General features: G+C 38.5%; 3 protein-coding genes across 11 annotated transcripts in view; 1 reads left to right on the top strand and 2 right to left on the bottom strand.

Annotated features, from left to right (window-relative positions):
- Positions 1–54: 54 nt before the first annotated feature.
- Positions 55–6,249, bottom strand: LOC105671146 (oxaloacetate tautomerase Fahd2a, mitochondrial). 2 transcript variants are annotated; one of them, XM_012365080.2, is made up of 7 exons: positions 5,951–6,249; positions 4,659–4,820; positions 4,054–4,089; positions 1,428–1,644; positions 727–1,061; positions 551–638; positions 55–443 (listed from the first exon to the last, which is right to left on the bottom strand). In XM_012365080.2, the coding sequence occupies exons 1-7, from the start codon at positions 6,100–6,102 to the stop codon at positions 381–383; spliced, it is 1,053 nt and encodes a 350-aa protein (XP_012220503.1). In that variant the 5' UTR covers positions 6,103–6,249; the 3' UTR covers positions 55–380. The 2 variants fall into 2 exon arrangements, with proteins under 2 accessions (XP_012220503.1, XP_012220504.1); XM_012365081.2 differs by lacking the exon at positions 4,054–4,089 and having other exon boundaries at positions 5,951–6,248.
- Positions 6,250–6,853: 604 nt separating this feature from the next.
- mRpL35 (mitochondrial ribosomal protein L35) lies at positions 6,854–8,261 on the bottom strand. The gene is made up of 4 exons (XM_012365019.2): positions 8,128–8,261; positions 7,482–7,641; positions 7,284–7,415; positions 6,854–7,160 (listed from the first exon to the last, which is right to left on the bottom strand). Exons 1-4 carry the CDS (start codon positions 8,156–8,158, stop codon positions 6,929–6,931), a joined length of 555 nt encoding a protein of 184 aa, XP_012220442.1. The 5' UTR covers positions 8,159–8,261; the 3' UTR covers positions 6,854–6,928.
- Mitofilin (inner membrane mitochondrial protein mitofilin) overlaps positions 8,159–24,221 on the top strand; it is a 34,847-nt gene continuing 18,784 nt past the window's right edge. For 4 of the 8 annotated variants that reach the window (XR_010889655.1, XM_067352900.1, XM_067352901.1 and 1 more), the window contains exons 1-10: positions 8,159–8,297; positions 8,672–8,757; positions 9,116–9,184; positions 9,400–9,612; positions 9,702–9,793; positions 9,985–10,092; positions 10,174–10,384; positions 10,479–10,890; positions 11,034–11,168; positions 17,457–17,685. Coding sequence is in view for 3 of the 8 variants with exons in the window: in XM_067352900.1 (XP_067209001.1) it covers positions 8,253–8,297; positions 8,672–8,757; positions 9,116–9,184; positions 9,400–9,612; positions 9,702–9,793; positions 9,985–10,092; positions 10,174–10,384; positions 10,479–10,890; positions 11,034–11,168; positions 17,457–17,685 (1,600 nt within the window). In the remaining 5 variants the exon portion in view is untranslated. The remainder of the gene's footprint in view (positions 8,298–8,671; positions 8,758–9,115; positions 9,185–9,399; positions 9,613–9,701; positions 9,794–9,984; positions 10,093–10,173; positions 10,385–10,478; positions 10,891–11,033; positions 11,169–17,456; positions 17,686–24,221) is intronic. The other 4 variants (XR_010889657.1, XR_001100568.2, XR_010889656.1 and 1 more) reach the window with 4 other exon arrangements.

Below are 24,221 nucleotides of genomic sequence, written 5' to 3'. Positions count from 1 at the left end.
TATAAAATTGTCGCTATTAAAATTATTCAGGAGATTGTAAGAGATATGGACACGTAATAGAAACAGTCTCGTTTTAATTATACAAGTACATAAAATACGCGACACATAAAAAATTAGCGTTGCTGTGTTATCAATGTTACTAGGCGTTTGTGTCCTGAGTGAAAAGGGGGGAGGGGAGCAATGCTCCCCCTTGCATAAACATATGCAATTGCGCTGAAATTATCATTATTATACGTATTCTTATATACGCATCTATGATACAATTGTTGGCATGCTTCAACGTTATCACGGATGTCGATCCCTGAAGAAACGCAGGTCCAGTCTTCTAAGGAACACGCAGTTTTGATAACGCTTTCCAAAGGCATATTTTGTTTCTTCGATTAGATCACTTTGTTTCTCAGACGTCCGATACTTTCAATTTCGGTTTCAAGTACGTCGCCTCGCTGAAACATGTAATTAAATGTGGAAAATAGCGCAAACGACACACACGTATGATGAGGTACTATTATTATTTGCTCAATTTATTCGATATAATTATAATGAAACGTACCTGTAAGTATTCCGGTGGATTGCGCGTGTATCCGACACCAGCCGGTGTCCCGGTGAGGATTACGTCGCCTGGTAACAATGTCATAAATCTGAAATTTTAATTAACATTGTTATTGCATCTATTATCAATATCATTGCATATTGAACCTATTATCAATACATCAGAAAAATACGTACTGTGAAATATAAGTAACTATTTCGTGAGGTTTGAAGATAAGCTCGCTAGTATTACCATCTTGCTTCTGATTACTATTCACCCATGTCCTCACAGATAAATTATTAATGTCGCATATCGCCTCTTTGGTGATCACCGCTGGACCAAGGGGACAGAATGTGTCCATTGCTTTGCTGATCAGAAATTGACCACCGTTTCGCTTTGTTTTCTGCCAATCACGCGCCGTTATATCCTGTGCCACTGTGTAGCCGAAGATACAATCCTCGATTTCATCATTGCTGAGGCCTTTGCATTTCTTGCCGATGACTATCGCCAGTTCGGCCTCCCAATCGACTTTCTATAAAAGCAAACAATTTAATCATGTGATAAAGCGCATAATTTATGAAAAAAAAAAAAACGTTTTACTTCTTTAGAATGTCAAAGACAAGCTACATAATTAACGACGGCCAATTAAAGACAATAACTGTGCGAATACAATGCATAGTCTAATCAGTATTCAAACTGCGAAGATTCCGCTAGAAGCTGCTTGTGGAAAAATATTACATATAGTATGCGGCTTACGCCTAGAGGGAATAGCGTGAAACGAAAGTGGAAGCCGTGACGCAACCTCGACAGATTAAAAATAGACAAAGCCAAACAACGAAATGAACTATATTCCTCATTTTGCGCCGATAATGAATTCAGCAAGACGCTATCAACTTACGTCCGAGATTTTCGGTAGCACAATGCTGTCACGCGGTCCAATGATGTTGCTGGGAAACTTGTTAAAGACTATCGGACTTTCAGGAGTCGGCAAACCTTGCTCTTGACAGTGACCACTATAGTTGAGACCGATGCAGATGAGCTTATCCATGCGCGTGACCGGTGCCAGGAAGTTCACATCGGCCTCGGGTATGATGCTCCGTCCCTCGGCGACTATTCTGTAAAATATGTTCAATTTAGCGTCTTGCGAGATAGACTTTGGAACCGTCTGATCAAAGTTAATCAACTCGCACTCGCACGCGAGGCAAAACCTGGTTAAAATTTATTTCTTTTCTTATCACGAAATAAATATGAATTAATAATAAATGCAATGTTAGCAAATCTGAAGAAATAAATGTGAATAAAAAGGGGAAAAATGTTATTATATTTGTACACAAAAATAATCCATTTTCCGTTTATTGTAAGCTTGTTAATTATTGGTAATAATCAATAGCATGCTATTTTTTACCTGCGCAGCAAACGATTTGACAGAAAAAAAATGGTTTCGCGGTAATAAATGTGTAATAGCTCTAATTAATTACTCTTGCGTCTCTTATCTTATGTTTAATCTTTTGCCGATAATTCCGCCTTGCCAACAAATGTGAGTAAACTCGGTATGCTTTGTGTATTCGTCATTTTCGACTAATTACGCTGCACAATACATTCATACACATGTATTTTATCACAGACAGTTTACTTGATTACGCCTTTACTTGAAGGAGGTTGAATTACATAACTGAAATGTTGCGTGCACGTGTTCTTAAATTTTTGTAAAATATGATGTACAATCTCTTTTACCCAGATAAAATGATTAATTGATGCGTCCTTGAAAGTTCTAGTTGTTGCTAAAACTCTTTTTGTGATTCTTCTTAACGAAAAAAAAAATTCAATTTTGGATTATTAGGAGAGTAGTATAATGAGATGAGCAAAAATGTTTATTTAACAAGTCATATTTTACTAAAACTGGTTCAACGATGACGTAATTTTCTTTTTTTTCTATCTTTTCCTTTTCAATTTGCTTTGTGAAAGGATGCTTTCAAATCTTCTCGCAAAAATTACAAAGGAGAGATTCTAGACAAGACTTCGCTAATGAACAAAAGAAGAAGCTTATTTGCAAATATAATAATAGTGTATTTTTATCATTTTCTCATAATTTATAAAGAAATTCATAATTTATTATTCTAATCAGAAATTATATAGTTTATCTTGTATAGAAATTCTTGTATATAGAAATATTATGCTTGATGTGTTTCTGACGCACGCGAAACAGCAACTGTTACAATGAATAAAAACGAGACTGTAATTAGTCGCAAACGAATTGTAATTAGCAAATTAACATTTTCATCACTTGTTCCCCAGTTTAGCCGCAAAATGTCATCAACTAACGATTGTTAAATTAAATTTGAAAGAAGAGAAGAAACATAAATCGTGATAATTAATTTTTTTTAAACAAAAGAAAATATATTTTGTCATTACGTTATACGAAGCCGCGGATATATCGCTCCATTCACTAGAGATCATGTCGCTTTCACTTAAAATTTCAGCTGTCCTAAAGAAGCTTGAAAACTCGCCAATTGGCAGTGGCACAAAGCGCCGGCTTAAGCCGTTGAGTTTAACAACTGCATTTAATCGAGAAATTATGTAGCTATAATGATAAGATTCGGTCGTTGAATTTTGCACGCATGTCGCAAGAATGCGATACAATAAATATAAAAAAATTGTACAGCTTCCAATGAGATATACTCAAGCAAGATAATATATGCAATCGATACAGACTAGTGTTTAAAACTTAGTTGAGATCGATAAGTCGAATAAGAAGAAGCATGCGATATATAATTTATAAAAACATGACGTGACACATAGTAATCTTCTACTAATGATCGAAAATAATCCAAGGACTTTATGTATGATTATTCATCACGGTACGTCCGGTTTGTCAATCATTATTCTGAGTTGCTTGGAAAAGATTATAGATCGATAACGTTTTCAAATAAATTTTTAAAAAGCTGATCTCTTTATATTTTATTTGTTTATCATTCAATTCATTGGGAATTCCCATAAATAAATTTAATCGCGAATGAGATATTATTTGTTGTCGCTAAACTGCTGATAACACGATCGCTATTTTATTTATGCACAAATAAATTTCTGTAATCTTATTGCATAATCGCCTTATTGCACAATCTACTGATTACGTCATAGTAACTACATTCGAGAATTTCTCTGGCATACAAATTACTCTCATTTAAGTACTTCTTCTGTATAAAATTTGACGTAGAAAATTATTAACACAAATTATTTGTCCAAATGTTAGAGCAAAAAATTAATATCATTTTTTACTCATTTTTTAATATAAAATTTTTATATTATAAAGTAAACTTGATAATCAATTTAATAATGTTATCGATAATGGTCAACAACTTTGATTGATCTAATGAAGGTGTGGTTCAATATACTCAGATACCAAAAAGGAATCAAACGGTATATAAAACGTGTGTAGGTGTGAGCGAGTACATATGACTAATCGAAAGGGGGAAAAAGAAAGAGCAACTACTTTCTCACATGGACTAAATGCCGAAAACACCAACCTCTCTACTGCCTTCCTTAGGTCGATATCGTCGTCCCTAGTGAAACAGATGTTCACCATGAGATCGAATATAATTCTTTTCTTTTTGTACCATCCGTTATTTATATTACTATGCTAAAATACGTATTTCCGAAATTCGAAAAAAACTTGTATTTCTGAGATTAAAGTTATTTTGCTCCAATCAAGAGATTTAATATTCTCAAAGCATAATTTCTCACCAAAAAATATAATTAAAAATGTTAAAGTGCAAAAACAATAATATTTTTCAATTTATTACTTATATCCAAATGACTTTGTTAATATTATCTGCATACATTATATTTGCTATTAATAATTGATATATAAATGATAACAAGAAAATATTTACAATACCAAAATCATTATATAAATGGTTTGTATAAAAGTTACCATGAAAGTGAATAAGCGCAAAACATGATAATAGCGACTATTTTTGAGCTCGTGTTGTTCTCGGATCGCGTGTTGCGCGTTAATGTTGTAAATATTTTCTTATTAGTACTCTCCGCGATTATCTTTCACGTGCAGACAATCCACGAGCTAAGAAAACGCTTCTCGAAACTGAAACAGCTGTTTAAATCGTTTTCCTACCTTTTGGCCTTCTTGAGAAAATCATCGCCGCCTTCCAAAAATTTTTTCAGCGTGTTCGGAATACGCGAATCTATCGCCGACACAGCGATAATGTCACCTCCCTGCTTCAGCTGGACTCCAAGATGCTGCGGGCCTCCGGTTTTGTTTGTAAATTGAACGAACCTGCAAAAATATCATAATTAGAGACATAATTAACAAGAAAAGTTGCGAAAGTCGGTCGGCATATTTAATGGGAGTTTTGTTACGTCGCGTGTGACCTGGATTTCTAACTACAGCGCTTACTTTTTATCAATTTGTATTTGTCATAAAAGCGCAGCGATCAATAAAATATAATAAAGTAGTAAACTAATTATTAACAAAAGTTTACTGACTGTATATATTTACTAGGAAAAACATTTGATAGCTACCTATAATGAAGGATTAATTCTTGCAATACTTTTTATAACGCTGCAAAATTTTATTTTGTTCTTTTTTTAATAATAAATAATATTAATTTTTTTAATAATACTATTTTATTTAAATAATAATACCAGTTTTATGGTATATAAAATATTATTTTCTGGATAAATAAGAACGGGAAAACCCACAATTCATTAGCATATCATATGTAGAAACTTGTATTTTTTTTTACGTAATAAGTAATAGATATTTGAATTAAAGTAAATGAATTTACCATGATTATTATTTTGTGCTAGAATTTATTAATTAATATCAGAAAATGAATAAACATTCTGTTACAACAATCTGTTGTGCGACTTTCGATTGATCAAAGTTGATTAACTTTTACACATTTCAATAAAACTGAGTCTTTACAGCAGACAATTAATAATAATTACGACTATTTGTCTAATTGTGGACAGATAAATCTATATTTCGCAGAAAGCGAAAATATAGTTCTTGTTTTCACTTTCCGAATGCTTTGAATCATTTATGACAAACTCGACATTAACATCGATTCAACCGCATTCTGTTCGTGCGGTTTCATGTCGATATTTTACATCCAACACTAAACGTTAATATTTATTTAAGGTAACATTGTTGTACTAAAAAAGATTATAAAATTGTTTCTAAAAAAATTATAAAATCGAATTATGAAATTTATAATAAGAATATTTATATTTATAACATTTATATTTATAACAAGAATGTTATATAGCCTGCAATCGAATGAGCGGTTCTCCAAATGTCAGTTGTTAGAAGAGAATGACAGAATTGTTAGAAGGTCGTCATCCGAAGCGTGAAAAATACTCTACAATGTTATAACCCTGACGACCGAAATGGGTTACGCTTACCTCATATTGAGTGTGCGACTTGTAGAGAAATTTCTATTGCTGGTAATGCTGGCGACGATAGTCGCACTCAGATTGCCTTCGTTCTTTCCACATGAATTCCTGAATGCCAGATATGCTCTGCTAAGCAACCGTAATTTTCCATGACATGGCATTATAAGGCGCGAATATCGTTATCGCCGAGAGAATGAAGTGCGAGCGAATAGAAAAAAAGAAAAAATCTTGATAACGATAAAATTTCGACAAGCTACACACACCATAAAGGTCGAATAGTGACTGAAAGCACTGAAAGGTATCCACGTTCGCCGCGAGGGTGGCACAAGCATGTAGCGATGGCCATTATTAAGGTATATCCAGACAACCTTGCATAGGCGCCTAAGCATATGCATAAGGAATTGGATTGGTCCACTTCTTTTAAGCATCTTCTCATGAACCAATCCATTTTCTCATGCATATGCTTATGCACTATGTAAACTTGTCTGAACATACCCTTACTCACGTGATCTCTTAATAAAAACTGATTTTTCTCGATCTCCATTTTAAAGTGCTTGGCGATCGATGCGATATGATATATTTTAGACGGATTAAAGGAGATGACTACTTTCCGAGTAAAATAAACATTCCGTTTCGCACAATATAGAATGTGTTATCTTATCATTTTGAAAAGCAATACTGATTATCGAGGTAATATAAAAATTTTTATATCTGCGAAAAATACGCATTATATGTATCGTTTGATGCCATAATTTTATGTCAAACGCATATCAATTGTAATGAGAATTACAAAAGACTACTTAACAATTTTCAAAAAAACAGGGGCAATTATGTATCACTTAAAAGATGCAATTGATATAATACAATAAAATATGATTAACAAATGTGAGGCTAGAAAAGAACACGATTCACTTTTAGATAGCATTATCTTTGATATTTTTTCAATCAAAACTTATAATTGTCTAATAATTAACGTAAGCAACATAATTAAGGTAATGGTTTTCTGCGGGTAATTAAAAATTCTTCGCGCTCCTGATAAGGTTCATATGGGTCATCGACATAATAGTGTCGCCTACGCCAGTACTTTGATACCATTTTGTCCAATAATGTGGATTGTGTGGCATTACAGAATACATGCTCTCGTAATCTCTTCTTTCTAGCAGATGATTTTTTCCACAAGTGTTTTTTTCGACCTGCCCTTGTTCTAATCCAAATACCCCTGTAACATTTTTTAAATTCAAATCTAGAGATTATCTATTATGTTATAATCATCAAGAAGAATTTGTTCTCAATCAGTATTTCTTAAAATTATTATGATGATTTAATATCCCTGAAATATTACCAATTTAATCTGTAGAAACGTTGTAGGACTGTCTTTACAGTTCGTCGCTTTCCTTTTGTCATGCTGAACTTGGTTATTGTTCTAATTGGTACATTAATAGGTTCAGCCAAACGATTCTCTGTTATTGTATGACTAAAAGAAAAGCATTATTTTTATGAATTATTATTCATAAATTACTTCAGTAATATTTTACATTACTTTAGTAATGTGCTATGTTGTGTAGATCCAATAGTTGTCCATTTCTGAACAAGAGTAGACAATGCTCCAAATCCTCTATATTGTGTATAATTCAAAGTAGGAGAGCATTTTGAAACAATGGCTGTTGTCACTTCTGCATTTGTTGCTCTTGCTGCAATTCCTGAAACAATAATAATATATATGCTCGTAATATAAGATAAATTTTAAAAAATTTGTATTGCAAAATATATTTTAAAATGCACACAGATAGTATTTAGATATATCTTTTCATATGCTATTTAATCATTAAAATTTTTGATACGTGTTTAACTATGCAATTAGAATATTGAACAATTTAAATTTCCAATAAAAAAAAATTAAACAAAGTATCTCCATGTCCATTCGATATGAAATAACTTCAAGTTAAAAATGCACATTCAAATGCGCGCCCGAGTCCGAATTCCGCGCCGTTCCTTCTGTTAGCTGCGTAACATGGCGGTCGTAATATATTGAACATAACCTCTATATGTCGTGGTTTTTATTACTCTCGTCACAACAAATCGCGGAATCGCGACGAATTATGTCGCAGCGTGAAGTTACCGCGTGACTATTCTTCGTAACACGGTCGCCGATCACGGAATTGGTCGTAAACCACGCGTACACCCACCTCGCAGCGCTGCGCCTACGACACGCAACATTCTTCTTTTCGCGCAGTTCCTTCTGGTCGGTGACCAGCTGTTTTGTGCCGTCGTTCCCTTTTTCCCGCTGGCTGCCTGACCGGCCACCCGAAAGATGTTCCGAATTGGATTAAAATTTCCGTGCAACGGTCTAAATCGGGTACGTAGAGCGAGCGAGGAGATTGCGAATGATGTGCAATCGTTCGAGTTTATTCTCGGGAAATGCAAAAGATCGCCGAAAAACTAACGTCGCCCGCGATGACGGTCGCACCTTGTCACGTCGTCCTCGCGATAGTGCTATGTAATGTTCGCTTTGACGCTTCTTTCTCTGCCGTTGTTATATGTTGTACAGTCGATGACAAACACCGAAGAATCGGACATCAGGTTGATGATGTCATCCACGAAAATCTCCAGTGTTCATTCAATCGCGGGCGACGTTTCGGCACGTACGCCTTGTGTGTGACAAAGATGGCAAGAATTCGTAAGCTTACATAATTCCAGAAGATCTCTGACCCGTCACCGTTGCTCTTTCAGGTCAAGAAACACGGCTGCTCTAGATTATACTTCACGGCCAGGTACTACGAAACGCGGGCGCGCGTGAAACACGAGCCGGATGGAAGGTGAGACATCAGGAAAGAGTTTACTTTTACGATGACAGGTCTCATTGTTTGTCAATAGTGTTGTTATTTCTTGTTGAATCGTATTTTTATTTTATTAGCTTTGTAATACGGTTGACAAAATTTATTTATGTTGTTTATGGACGATGAGATTTTGTGTGTTATTTGGAGCGCGATAGGTTATGTTTGATATTATGTGTTTTTCCGAAATAATAATAATTTTATGAATGACATATGTGTATTATATTCGTACTTTTACTACTGCTATAATCAACAGAGTTTTACACGTTAAATAATCGCTAATTATATACATTTTATTTTATTATTTTTTAAGATAACTGTTGTATACTATTTTTTTTAGGCTATGCAAGGATGTCAGACTTATATCCAGGTTTACTGGGTCTAAGTATTCAACTGCACCGCCAAGAAGGTACACAGAATATAAATTTAAAAACATTTAATATTTAGTAAATTGATGCATGTTACTATTGTTGGTTTACAGTTTGATACATGTTAAATGTCTATAAAATTTTGGCTGTGTACTGTGTTAAGAGAGAGAGAAAAATGTAATTTATATAAATTAATATTATTTAAACTGATACATTACATTTTAATTAAATTATTTGACATATATGTTTACAACAGTGAAAAAAGTCGAGGATCAGGAACGTTGATAACTGTGGGAGCTATAACGATAGGTACTGTAGGAATATTAGCATATGCTAAAAATGACCCGGAAGTTCGAGCTACTCTTGAAGGATGGATTCCTGGCACAGACAAAGCTATTCGGATTATCTTTCAGGAAGATTCCAATTATTTCGACTTCATACTTACATTCTTCGAAACATTGAAGCAAACGTAAGAAAATAAATTATATGCTACATTAATAATAATAATTAATGACTTTATGAAAGTTATATATATATATATATATATATTTTATACAGGATACTGGGCATGTTCACAAAAGAGGCGTCAAAACCAGAATCAGGTCAGATACATAAAACAATAGATTGCATAAATCTTACGGAATACAAACGTGAGCCCCTATCCATACCTATCTTTTTCCTTAATCCCTGTCTATGTTTTACTTTTTCCTCATACTTTATTCTCTAACTTTTTAGAATTAGATACAGTACATAGAACTTAATATAGCACTCACTTTTTAAATTGTACATAGTTATAAATGTGCTCCTACTAACCTATAACAATTGCGTGTGTGTGCTGTAGCGCCCAAGTCAGCTTTTAAACCATTGGTTGAGAAGAAAGAAGCGCCTGTTAACCAGAATTATGCTGAAATTCGTGTTAGTAAAGAGAAGGGCGAAAAAGTAGATGTTGGTATGTTTGTGTATTTTTCAAAATTATTTTGCACGGAATTCCTTCACAAGAAAAATAATCCAATAATTTATATTTTTATAGTAGTTGAAAAGCCAGTGCCACCTTCCAAAGATATATCCAAGGAGTTGACGCCGCAAAACCTCGTCGAGTTAGAAACTTATTCTGGCGAAACTGCCGCTAAAGCTATCGCGGCTTACCATAAGGCGGTGTGCGCGCTTCAAGAGTACAATAAAGATGTCGTCAAAGTGATTGAGGGCGTTGGGGCTACAGCGAATGGAGTTGTTTGGCAAAGGTGATCATCGTTATGCTTACATAACATAACATAACATAACCGTTTCATGCTCATTTCTGTATCGATTATATAATCGTATTTGTCGCAATTGTAGGTTGAAGGAAGCCACGGAAAAAAGGAAAGAGACGGTGCAACAAGCGGAACAGAATGCAAAAGATGCATTAGACTCACTCAAACGCATGTACAATTTAATTGACGAACCTGTGCTTGAGGCACCCGCTCACATGAAAACTGCCGCGAGACGGAATGTTAGGAAAATTTTGGATGATGTGGATAATGCTAAGAAAAAATATACCGACGAGCTGCAGAGCGGCAGCATCGCCGAGCGCTACTGGAAGCAGGTTAAGACAGCGCGGGAGAATTTTAACGAAGAATTGCAAATTCTGTTTCCCAGCATAAATATTCACGACAAGAAATTGTCTGTTACTGAAGATGCCTTCGATTTATTCGTACTGCATATGTATCACAAAGTCAACTATCTGCAGAAAGAGTTGGAGAAATTAAGGGTGCGTTGTTAGCATTATTTATCCGACGGAAATGTCAAATCTTGAATTTATATCTCAAAAATGCTCTCGCACTAACGCGACGCGACGAGATAAATATTTTGTCGCCAATAAATTTTTATAAAAGAAAATTTTTTTAATTACAGACAGTCAGCGAAGCTAAAGTGAAAACAGCATTGAGGGCGGCAGGTGAGGACGCAAATCAAGAAAAGCTGGACGCGCTGATCTGTCTCGCAATTGATCAAGAGAAACTTATTTTGGAAGATGAGCACACGAGAAAGGTAGGAAATTTTTGTCATATATTCTGACATGCAAATTGCGAATATAAATTTTTTATTTCAAGAAAAATATTAAATTTAAAAATTATACGCGCAATTTTAAATTTATTGTAATTTGCAAACGTAATATGACGCGTTATCCTGTTCTGTGAAATTGCGTTTTTGCCTTTTTTGTTTACGCATTCTGCCGTAGAGAAGTGCTAATTCGTTTATAATATGTGTATACAAATACGCGATGAGAAAAGCAATCCTACTCGGATAAGATACAGATGTCTTTAAAGCGCAATGTGTACCATACAAATTACACACGAAACGCGGGGTCTGCGCGCTTTTGTGCGTCTATCTCTTTTTATTTTTCCTCTAGTGTGCGAATGCGGATGGACGTAAGCTTTAGCACCATTATTAATGTTGTCTTAGTGTTCATATGAGTTTGCACCGTAGCGTATGAATACATTGAAATCCAGCTCTGTCATTGTGGCGCGGATGTAACGAATTAAAGGGAGATAGCGTAAGATCTTTTTCATTATCAAATTGTTCGTACCACAATGGCAAAACTGCATGAAGAGTGGAAAATTTCTGAGATTCCCGGGGAAAATGTATTTCGCGGCGAAAGGGAAAAATGACGGAGGGACAGTTAAAAGCGGGACGGAGGTGCTCAACTTGTGAGGTAAAAGAATAGAGAGATCGCGGTGATAAAGCGGACCTTCATTAAAAGCGTTGGAGAAATAGCGGAAAAAGAAAGTAACAACGGGTTACTTGAGTCATAGCCGCTTACATCGCGTTTCAGTGCTTTTCAAGACCTCTCAGAGCTGAATGAGTCGCGCATAAAATGATATTCGGGCCTTGTCCCATAAAGCAATAAGTACATTTTATGAAATTCTGCTGGTAACGCGAAATTATTTTTTCAGCTTCAATAATCCTTCATCTAGCATCTTCTTACCTTCAATATTTGCGCGAGCGTTGCGAATGAAATGAGACGAAATCGACTTTTGCGAACATAAATCATATTCAAATCGCATAAGGCATAAGTGCGTCATATTTGTCTTGTATGTGACGAATTTAAATTAGCTCGCTGCGGTATGTAATGTCGTGTACGTGATGCATCCGGATGCATCCGCTGCATCGGAGGATAGTCCAAGCAGCAACCCCTTTTATTTATTTCCATTTGGCCGGACGCCAATATTTCGACAGCGACGGACGATATTATTCCCTTAAAGCTGAGGCGACGTTCGCCATAGCTACCGTATGTCACCGCGAGGTATCCGCCGAGGAACCATTATGACTTACTGTCCTCATAGTTGTCTGACAGCTCTTTTCCGGGACCCCTTCTTTATATATTCCCGTCTCTCTCTCTTACAGTCGCCGCGCGTTACCGGATATAAATCTTGTCGGATCGATCCGGCTAGCGGCGCGTACGACCTTTTGTTCTCGTTTCGGGACAGGAACAACGGTGTTCTCTAATTGCTATTTGTCTACGAGCTTCCGGTATCGCTCGTTAATGTCCGGCCGAATATTTTACCGTTAATGCATCGCCGAGCCGATATCATCCCCGTCAACCATTAAATTACATATATGAGCATGGAATTAATTAATGGTAATTATTGTATAATTCGTTCATAAGTTGCCGCCAACAAACGACCGTTCGTTCCGCGACAGTCGATGCGAAATGTCGGGGACAAATGCGACAAAAGTATGTCACATTGCTGTGTGTGTCGTGTGAGTGCTCGACGGATCGCGAACTTTACGATGCATTCGCGCTGCTCCTCGTCACGGATCTTCTTTTGTGTCATTTAATTAACGTAGTTTCGTCTTTGGAAAAACAACACGTCGCGTTGTCGTCGTCAACTCGAGTGACTTCGTATGTTTTCGCTCGCGAAAAGTGGAGACAGGGTCGCGCTGTAAATCATCTGTGAGAAGAAACGGTCATTGCGAAAAGAATGGGTCAGCTCTTTTTCCGTGCAAGTCATAGAAGTTAACTACTTTTTTCTATACCGAAAGATACACTAACAATTGTGTTGGGAAATATATTAAGTAGAAAGCACTGTACAGAAAATAGTTGATTTTCTTTAGGAAAGAGTTCTCTTTTATCAAACCGTCAAGCTCTGCTTAATATCAGCTGATCAAATTAATAAATCGCATTAAATCACAACTATTAACACGATCAGGATAAAAATTACTACTCCTGCGGGAAATACATTGTAAACATATTGCATTAGACACTATTGTTAGCTTCTCATCGAATGTTCTATTGCTACACTCGTAGCGTATAAATAAAGTTCACTGCGAAACCGTGCGAAAGCCGTAAGAATAGTAAGTATACGTCGTCCCAAGATCGTAGAAAGCTTGAAAAATTCAAAGTTCCTTATCTGCCACCGCCGTTTGGGATTTCAGCCGTGGCCCGGCCACGAGGATATCTTTATAGCGGTACACCTGAAAGTTATTTACCGAGACGGACGTGAATTATTGATGAAACTTTTTGCCGCGATTTGTTTTGCCCCTCCCGCACGCGAATGAAGCTTACCTTCCACCGTGCAGAAACAAAAAGAGAGTGCTGAAACTCGTCCATTTTCTGTATAATTTTTAAAGCACATCGCCGCGCGCGCGCGATACTCGTTAAAATATCGTCGATAATTTCACAAAGCACGCTTTCACAGGAGTTAACGAACTCTATAGTAATTAATAAAAGTTTACGAACATCTCTTATTTTTTTCCACAGAGCTTGCGCGCTTTCATTCTTAAAAAATGTATTCCGCTATAAAAAAAATGCCACTTTAATAACATTCCTTTGAATTGTAATACTCTATACGCTTTTAATATTCTCGTTTATCTTTCATAAATGCGCAATGTTCACGCTCGTTTATAATCCTTGGAAGTCGTTTAGTTGCACTCTTCGAAGTGGCGCACGCGTTCTTCGGGATCCTTGAACGATCCTTAGCGCACGTGTTCGATGTGGCGCCGATCGTATATTTGCTTTTACGATGGAGGCATCCGCCGGTGGGAAAAATATTACACGACGTGCAGCTCGACTAACCAGCCGCATGAAAAAGGAAGAGGCGTTAAGCGAGATCTTTTCTATGGGCTTCTTGTAAATCGAGAAATTCCCGTATTAACGTCAACATAATTGTACGTGCCGCACACAGCACTCTTCTCGCAAAACCCTACGGGCTTTCCTTCCCGATTCGACAATCGATTTCTTCCACAAGCACTTTATTGTCATGAATCGCAGATACGTAGCTTTCGCGTTCTTCACCGAGATTCTGGAATAATTTGAAGACGATGTCGCCGTTCGAATTTTTTTTATGAATTTTTAATAGGACTATTGAGTGCTCCGAATAGAAAATGAATAGAAATCTCCGATTTTATTTAATGACAATTTTTTGGATGATTTTTAGTTGAAGAAAATTTCGCGGTAGGATATGATTTGTGGAAACTTTTTAATCCATCATTGCATATCATGATAATTAAATCATGAATTGAAATTCTTCTGAAGAAGTAGAGTTCAATTGAATATGAACAATAAGATTATTCTTGCTCGTTTAATTACATCTGAGAAGTTTAATGAAAAGCCCCTTATTTCTAACAAGAAACTATTGATTTTCGATTGGAAAACTATTACAACTTCAAAACTATCGGTACCTTGACATTTTGCTTCAGGGACGAGTCGAGCGAGAAAAACAATTGATTGCAATGTGCATGCTAAAACTAGGAAAAATATTTTCATCGAAAACGTCGAGAAAGTTGACAGAATCATTGTCATAAAGTTTAGTTTATTTCACAACTTGGGAATATGCGCGATCTAATAATCGTAAACTTTAAAGCTCCCTTCTCGCATGTATTACCTGTCACATATAGAATGAAGATACGACGAGGATGAAAATTCACTTCAGTCTCGCAAGAATTCTTAAGGATCTCAAGAAAAAAAATATGAATATGTGAAGTCTTTTTACTTTACTTTAAAAGTGCGATAGAATTTACAATGTATATAAATTCTGAAAATTCTTTATTACAATCATTTTATTTTTCGGTACAAAAGAAATCGATCTCGTTAAGCAAGGAAAGAAAGAGCGTAGCTGGCTTTTCCAGCCGTTTTGCTCAATTATCGCGGTTGAACACGAATTTCGCGAATGTCCTGTCCGCGACATTTAGAAAAAGCTTAAAGTTTTTCCATCGCAAACTTTCGCTCTATCGGCGAAGTCGGCGGGACGCGAATCGCGCGAGTTAATAGCATCAAATCCATTTTCTTTTCTTTTGAAGGGGTTCGCCACATCAGTCGCGATCCCTAGGTAGATTGCCGTACAAATCGTTGTCATTAAATTAGTTGCACGCTGAGAAAAACTGCTACGATTTCGTTCACCGAATCCGTCTTCGCGCGAGATAAACGCAAGAATCGAGTAGAATTCGTTATCGTCAGCGTTCGAGAGCGGGCAAGCGGGAGAGAGAGAGAGAGAGAGAGATAAATATGCACGGAGAGACATGGGATGGATAACTGTGAGAAAAACATTCGTCGTGCTATTGTTGTAAGCGAAACGATTTTTAATTTCGTGAATATAAGCGGCTTGCGTTTTTCTTCCACTACACTTAATTAATCCGATTTGGCGCAATTGCGGCTGTTAGTGAAGTACTTTAGATTTTCCAAAATGCGTTATAGAACAATGTGCTGGAAACAGTTTAAACAGATGAAACAAAATCTTGCCTCTTGTTATTTGTCTTTATGTTATTTTATCGCATATAAAATTTTGATTTCACGTCGCTTTCAGAAAATTTTCGTGGAAAAATAAATGAAGTAAAATTGGAATTACAAAATACTGTAAATTGCAAATGTTTTTTTGACGAAATAAGATTAATTGAGTTTTACATATTATTTGAAGGATCATATAATCATTAACTACTTTTTCGAGAAATGGAAGCAAAAGAAGAAAATTTAATTGAAAAATGTAAAAAATGTAGCTCGTTATCAAGAAAAAGACGCGACGGTTTCTTGTCACGTCGAAACTGTCGCAGTATGAAAAACGTGGCTACTTTAAGATTGCAACTTATTTCCATTCGTTCTTGATTCCAGCTTATTTCGCGCTACATGAAAACAACCGCGTCTTCATATATTATCGATATAACCGACATTAACTATCTCCAAAATTTGAGCGGTTTATTTGCTATTCTCGTCGATAGATCTAGAGATCACAATCGAGAAGGCTCGCGTTCCGTGACGACGGAGATCCCTATTGCACCCTTGACTCAAACGGTCTGGGTTGTCGGGTCAGCCGGGCGTTAATTATTGACACGGGCTTTCGGTACACAGAATTCCAGGCGACGGTGAGCCGTGCAGTGTCCGCGAATCGCTCCAGAAACATGTATCCGTAGACGTTGCCCACACGAAACACGACATCGGTCAGGGGGTAAAATGGTACTTGCAAGCACTACGAGATCGAAACAGGGAACAGAGGGTGCGGGACAGACTTTCGGGGCTTGGGTCGCTGCCCAATGAGGGCGGTCCTGCTGATGCCTTAAGTGCGGATAATTCATCAAAGTCTCATTAGGCTAATGCCTCGAGGCCTGGCACCTTGAACAGCATTATTACTTCGAGGGTATTTGCTGCAAGAATACAGGAGGCGCGAGCTTTTCAGGAACTTAATTTTTTTATACGAAGTTTAGTCATCAAAATATATTTACAAATTGCTGACAAGACTGGCTAGAAAGATGGCAAATTTTCGTTAAAATTCGAGATTTTTTCAGTAAAAATTTTGTTTTAATTTAAAGTATTTTTTGTATATTTTTTTTGTAAGGTATGTTATGAAAATAAGGTCGGTCTCAAGTTCACCTTCGACGGTCTATTTTTAAAAGATTCAAGTGGTGGAGATGAAGATGTATGTTTTTTGTCATTTCACAAGGGTTGGAAATTTTACGCGTTTCGGTATTTTGTAATAATACGACCAAATTGTCGAGAGACATTCATTCATCTTACGTTGTAAATTATATTATCTTGTTTTGTCTTTTGAAACTTTAGCTTATTTTTCATGTGACATTTATTTTCTGGAAAAAAATTAAAAAACGACGTTAGAAATTTATATTCGTTATAATGTTATAAATTCATATTTATATTTAATAAAGACAAAGTTTATATAAAATTCACGTGAACATGTGTATTAAAAGAGACAATAAAACAGCATGTTTTATTTCTATTTTTCTTTCTTTAATTATTTATTTCTTATAAAAAAAGCATAAAACGAACGAGCACAAGATATATTATCTGCAGTTCGAATTTACGAGCGACATGGGTCGCGTTTCGTGTTTCAGCTGCTTACGGAGCAGAAGAAGTTCGACGACGAAATGCGGCGGCAGCTGAAATTGCAGTCGGAGATCCACGCCGATCATCTTCGTGAGGCACTTTCGGTCAAAGAGCAGGAAACGCAAAGGACGGTGGAACGCGCGCTCAGCGAGCAAACCGACGCCGACTCCATAAAGCACAAGACACAGCTCGCTGCGGTGGTGGGAAGGTTACGTGCTCTCACGGCGGCTCTTAAAGGTAAGTGTATCCATCGTCTCTTCTTCCTTCGAGCCTGAAGAGGAAGAAGTAATTTTTTTTCGCACGAGATAAGTGCAATCGCGCGATCACACAATTTACGCCGTGCAAAAATATCTCGACCATGTCGTTGCGATCTGCGATCTGATTCCGACTAAACCGTGCGAATTAGAAGGCAGTCACAAGTATATCGTGTAATTCACAAGATTGATATCGCGCTATGAATTCTCGTTAACGGCGTAATTTGCGCAAATTTTGATAAGTCTCGTGGAAAGTGTTCTCGCATCTCACGACGAAGAACATCCATCAGTCTGTAATAAGTAAATGTCTAACACGTAGCATCCATTGTGCCACTCAGCGGACAAATCATCTTTCGGGGAGATGCTTTCGCCTTTGTCGTCTCCGCTATTGTCCGCCATGTCCGGGCGTTTAATTACACGGGCAAAAACACGGGCTCTATAAAGACCGCGCGTGTCCGCGTTGAGAAAGTGTCGGCGACATTTTGAGACGCTTGATCTACTCCCGTTGTTTGTCTTTTCCCGATCCCTTTGTCCTTTTGACGATAATGGACCTCTCGTGTCCCGGTTCGGATCAGGTCAGGTCGGATTTCGTCGGTGACGTACTGCGCGCGATCACTGTTGTTTGCGACCTGCATCCTCTGTCTCTCGACGAATCGGACATGTAACTTAGCCGCGGATATTTACAAAGGAGGAGAGACACGATCTTGTAATTGTTCGCCAAAGAGGGATAATACTTAATAGCGTGATATGAAAGTATCACTATAAGCTGGTCGCAGCTAGAGTTACCGTATTCGGTAAAAGATGAGACTGGACATTTGTTAGAATTTTTTCATCTATATATTCACACCTTTTAATTTTTATTGGAATGCATCGCACGTAAATTTTAAAAAATGTTTTAGAAAAATTAACAAATTAGGTAAAAGGAGGATCAAAAGCCAACGCAGGATTTTAGTTGCTTATTTATAATCTTCTTTATTCTGTATTCTTCGTATACGTTTCGATCGACTTTTCGACCATCGACCTTTTGACCGAAACGTATACGAAAAATACCGAATAAAGAAGATTATAAATAACCAACTAAAATTCTGCGTTGGCTCTTGACGCTCCCTTTTACCTAATTTGTTGATTTTTGTGAACCGAGATTGATTATTTTATAAAAAAAGTTTTAGAAAAACTCGACTAAAATTATATTTTCCAAATATACCGCAAGTTTCTACAAGTTATTTGCAACTAAGTAGAACTTTCTGCAAAAATTTGAACGACAAATGCGAAAGTCAAAGTTGACGATGTTTATCTAATTCTGAACATTCGCCAAACAAAGTTGGGTTCATTGAATGAACTGTGTTGCGAAACGACGAGGGTTTTGTCTCAAACACATGCAGCACGTAGTCCTATTATCTTGCGGTAGCTTTGTAATCCACGTGTGGGACGCCCGACATTCTTAGATGCACCTGTCCGAGATATCCCGGAGCGTGTTTGCCCTTTCTGGTTTTATTGGTAGCAGAGGGAGGCCGGAGTTTAATCCGGATTAACCCTGTTCGAATTTAACACAGCGATGGCACTTCCGCCGGCCCGCCCTTATCGTCGTCGCCCGCGCGGGCCCCCTCTCCCCCCCCCCTCCGTTCGGTGAGATTAATTCTCGATTAACAAATCTCGTACACGACGTTGCACTCATTGCGCGACGCGCCGACCGGCCGATAACTATCTTTAATTAGTTTCCGTTCGAGTAATTTTCCGGACGACTAAACGGATTACGAACGCGACGCGCACCGATATTTCGCGCTCGGCGCGAATTGCAAGCGTTACATTATTGAAAATCGTTGTCCGCTCGTGGACGCCCTGTTTGTCCGCATTCAATAGCTCTCGCCTTAAAGAGACTCGCGTGTTTATTATCGATTATCGCGTACTTTCTGCTCGTAGAATTCCCGAAGGTTGTTCCGTCTCGTGGAAAATATTCATTGTCGCGAATATTTTCGACTGTAGAATTTTTACAAGTCGCTCGTATTCGTGTAGCGTGTTCTAGTTGAAATTCATTGCGGTTGCTGGTAAACGGTTTGCTTGGACGCGGCAACGGTAACTTCTCGCGAATTGTAGTGTTATTTTCGTCGGTTTGTTTCTCATCGGGTTTCTCGATTAAAACGTCCTAATTTTCCCATCGTCTGCCGGCAGTTATAATTATTGTCCTAATTGCGGATTGTTTCTCAAAGTAGTGACGCCGAATTTGGCCGACTGGAATATTTCTAGCTGGCGTGCTGTACTCGCGGAACCGCTTTTCGCTCGTTAATTAACTTCGCCTAGCGAGCAGGCAGAAATGTAGGTGGTTCCGTGAGAGCGAGAGAGAGAGCGGGGAAAGAAACGTAGAATACGGTGCTCGCCGGTGTATAATATCCATTATCCGGCGAGAAGTCCTGCGTTTAATTTGGTGAATTACGTCGTTTTGCCGGCGGGCTCACGGGACTCGGCGACGGTCGCACAAACAGTTACCGGAAGTTAATAAAATAATACACGTCTCGAAAGGTCGTGGGAGGGGAAGAATACTTTGGAAGCGAGATTTCGTGATTTATAAGTCGGCGTTATAAGATCGTATAATGAAAATAAAGGCGTCGTTGCTTGTTTGTAAACATCGCACGTCGAAAAAGCGTAACGAGTACGATGAGGGGGGGAAAAAAGCCGCTCTCTCCCTCTCATTATTCGCTCCTGCAGCAATGGCGGCGGGGATGTATTTCATGAATAGAAATTAGCAATAAAAAGATGGTATGAGAAGAGATGAGGATAGAGACGCCAAAGTGTGCAAACTTCTAGATTTCATCGTGGGCGGCGTGATAGCGAACGGGCGACATTCGGTGAGCTGTAAGAGGCGGAAGAAGATTCCGAGGTGCATCATAAAAGTGGTGACTTTTGATTACGCTTTTAGTACGAAAGACAACTCCGCATAACTCCGCAATATCGTAAAACGATAGCGATAAGTTTCGCGCGAATCAGAACTTTGTTTCTCTCCAGCGAGATTATCGCAGGGGATCTGAAGCATCTAACATTTCTTTGTTTTTCGTCGTTATTTGTTTTCTGATTTTGCTTGCCTGCTGAAACGTCAGTTCTCTTATTTCTACGCGCGATGTAACAACGCAAACATATATTTTTCAAATATTTTGCTCTATATCAATATAAAATATTATGGCAACACGATTATTTATTTATAAATATTGCATAATATTTCAGGATTAATGTAGCAATATTATTATGTAGCTGTTTTGTCGTATAATGTAGCTCGAAATATAAAAAAACAAAATTCGACACTCATGCAGGGCGGCTTAGAAATGCGGTGGTAAAGCGGCGGGCAAACGAGATCGTAGGTCGCGGTTTTACAGGCTTGACAAACCGGCTAACGTATGCGGCATATGACCCAATTATAACTTCTACCATACGTCTCTCGCGGGCGCTATTAAGGGTCAGTACACAGCCGCGATGCCGACTGCTCGCGGCGAGGGGAAAAAGCGATCGTCGTGGCTGCTCGCCACCGAAAAACGCGGCTGCATTTTGCGTCCCGGCAAGTTTGCATTAGCGTGGGCGTTTATTGCACGCGCGCTCCAACAATGAGAATGAGTAAGAAGAAAAAAAAAACAATCCGTTATCCGTAATTTACGGTAATGCGCGCAAAGGGACAAAGAACGTGGAATTGTTTTCACTTGTAAGCGGGTTAATCTTTTGCTCCGAAACATACGTATTTCTCGAATAACAGTTTGAAAGATCGCGAACGAGACGTGACGTCTAATCCGGTTGTCGCTAAGACGAGATCGACTCGCGATTCATCAAGAAACCCTTAATTACGAGCAAGCGCTCCGTGCATATTCATGCACTTAACGAGACAAATTAAAGCCACGTCGAGCTGCTCGACGCGGCGAGCGATGCCGTCGGACGAATCCTTCGGGACGGAAGGATACGTTATTCTCGCCCGACGTCGATGCGGTTTACCTCTTCCCGCTTGGCAAGTTTCCACCCGCGAAATACAGGATAAATCACCGCCATCGTGTCGAATATTTCCACCGCAATTACGTCGCGTTAAATTCATCCGCGTCGTCGATTCCGTTGAGAGAGCTACGTGAGGAAGCTTCTCGCAAGGAGGCTCCGTTTGACGGATACCACCGCGTTCTTCTATTCGCCTTTCATCCGTTCTGAAGACGATGGCTGTTCAGAACGGCTGCGAGATCTCTCGCGAATATCGCAGATTTGCCTTTACGCCGCGAAGCACGAGGAAACTTTCAAACGCAAGTACTTGCTTAAACGGTCGCGCAAACCATATTTCCACGAGATTTACGACTCGCACGGCAGCCTCTCCGCCTATATCCGATCTTTTTTTCACGATATCCTTCGCATAAAGTTGAGCCGATATTGCGGGAATTGAAATACAGCCTTAAAGGAGAGCGTCGAGGCGTGGCTGGCGTATTTTTTCCCTATCGTTCTTGTTAAATGAATTATTTCCACTCTTTCGAAAGAATAGATTGCGTAGCGGGAGCGTCGCGATCTCGTTCGACCAATTGGTTCGATTAGAAACTCGGATGTCGCTCGTTACTTCGCGGGAGCTGAAATTTAAATCGAGGATAATAAATTTCTTAATCGCTTACGAGAACCATATCCCGGCGGAATTTATAGCGTGTGTTTTATCCAGCCGAGTCGTTCGCGATTGTTTGCGCGGCGAATTGACTTTTTTCGCATACGGCGCGCGCAGTATTTCGGGCATAATTTTTCTTGTAACAGGTTCACTTCATTCGTAACTATAAATTCGTAGACGCTCGTGAACTTTATCTCAACATCAAGCACTCGCTATATTGCGCTTCGCGAGAATTGTGACTCTCGCAGAAATAAGATTTCAATATTCATGAAAAGTGACGTTTTTACACCGGCAAGATTGCGAAAGAAAATCGGATGTTTAATCGCTCCTCGCGGACGCGGCGTTTACGATTCCATATTTTCTCGGTGGTGTGTGAACGACGCGACGACTGCGCGAGTGTCGCAATTCCCTCATAAATCAGATGGAACGTGTTTCGAACCGTGCCGAACGTCTCCAAAATTAATAACATACCGGCTGCAAACGAGACGCATAAGCATGGAAATGCATAAAAGTTTGAGATGCGAGTTGGAATAGATGAGGGTGGAATATTGATAAAAATGTATACATAGTGATGTACATTTTAATGAAGCTTTCGATTCTTCGATAGCAGCTTTTGGCAAGTGAAAATAATTTATATACTAAGCTTTAACGTTAAAACTATTAATAATATCGAATTGAATGCATCAAACAGATATTAAATAAAAATTACAGCTAAGCTGAATGAATAATGGATAAGTTTACTTTTGCATATTTTTGACATATTTTTAATATATTTTTCTATAAATATTGATACCACTTTCATTGATGCCTGTCGTAAATATGTATTTGATCGAAATGCATGCGCATATCGACGCGCGCGCGTTTTAATTAAATTCACGTTTGAAATGCGTATACATTTTTTACGACGTTCCACACTTTATCTCATGCGATTTTCGTCCCGACGAAAGTGGTTCGGTGGAATCGAAAAAAAAAGAGGAAAAAAATAGGTCGTCGAGCTGGTGAGTTCCCACATCGGCCTTTTCTTCTTGCCCCTTCATTCGTGGCTGCAATGTCTACAACCCCCGCGCGGAAACACCCGTCGAGAAGAAAAGCACTCGTTTACGCGAGACTCGAAGTAATATGGGTAATGTCGAAGAAAAATCGTTTGCAGCCGGAAGGAAATATTACCGCCGGGCATTGACAAAGGGGATCCCTCGTTGTATTTCGGCGCAGTCATTATGATTTCAGGTTATCTCATTCACAGACGCTTCACGACACTTGCACATAAATTTCTCCCTAAAAAAAAAAAAAATGTTTCTTGAAAGACCAATTAAACAGTTCGATAAGTTTCGAAAAAGTTGTTTACGAAACGTCACAAGTTCACTGTTTGTAAAAAATGACTGTACGCGACAGTTGATACGCTGAATATATTTCGCCATAAATTTTTATTTCAAATAAACGCTATTGTGAAAAGCAATGTGCGAATACCAGTGAGATACTTTCGAAAGACGTCCGTCTTCTTGACGTGATCTCCCGGCGCTTAACCGCGGGCCCCCGCTTTTCCAGTTTTCGCCCGACGTCCTTTTTCTGCACATCACCGTCGAGGTGCTGGCGCCGTCGGAATGCGGTTTAACTGTGTTCTTACGTTCGAAATGCAACGGGCAACTTTCCCCGAGAGAAGCACTCATCTCCCCTCCCTCCTCCCGCGCCGCGTCGGAAGACGGGCAAAAAGAAAAGCAGCCGTGTTCTCCCAGCCGGTACTCGAGTACCGAGGGCTCGCTCGTAATTCAACGGGCCGCGGGACCTTCCGGTGTCGTTGCCGGCTCGTGCCATTTCGAAACTGCACGACAGTGGAAATAAAGCCCCGGAGCTTCTGCCTCGGTCACAAATAACGTCGGCGGCTGGCGCGCGTCACCAGACCCACGATGTTAACC

The sequence above is a fragment of the Linepithema humile genome, chromosome 4, assembly GCF_040581485.1.
Source record: "Linepithema humile isolate Giens D197 chromosome 4, Lhum_UNIL_v1.0, whole genome shotgun sequence".
Classification (NCBI taxonomy): domain Eukaryota; kingdom Metazoa; phylum Arthropoda; class Insecta; order Hymenoptera; family Formicidae; genus Linepithema; species Linepithema humile.
Note: the sequence above shows the minus strand (reverse complement) of the source record. Positions and strands in the feature narration are given on the sequence as shown.

Excerpts from the sequence above, each read along its gene's own strand:
- mRpL35 (XM_012365019.2), bottom strand. The coding sequence starts at position 8,158 with ATGTTGCGTGTCGTAGGCGCAGCGCTGCGAG. Across the intron at positions 7,642-8,127 it reads CGTAGGCGCAGCGCTGCGAG|GAATTGCAGCAAGAGCAACA; the intron begins GTGGGTGTACGC and ends TTATTGTTTCAG. Across the intron at positions 7,416-7,481 it reads CAACATAGCACATTACTAAA|TCATACAATAACAGAGAATC; the intron begins GTAATGTAAAAT and ends CTTTTCTTTTAG.
- LOC105671146 (XM_012365080.2), bottom strand. The coding sequence starts at position 6,102 with ATGCCATGTCATGGAAAATTACGGTTGCTTAGCAGAGCATATCTGGCA. Across the intron at positions 4,090-4,658 it reads TTTCTCAAGAAGGCCAAAAG|GGACGACGATATCGACCTAA; the intron begins GTAGGAAAACGA and ends CTGTTTCACTAG. Across the intron at positions 1,062-1,427 it reads TGCTACCGAAAATCTCGGAC|AAAGTCGATTGGGAGGCCGA; the intron begins GTAAGTTGATAG and ends TTGCTTTTATAG.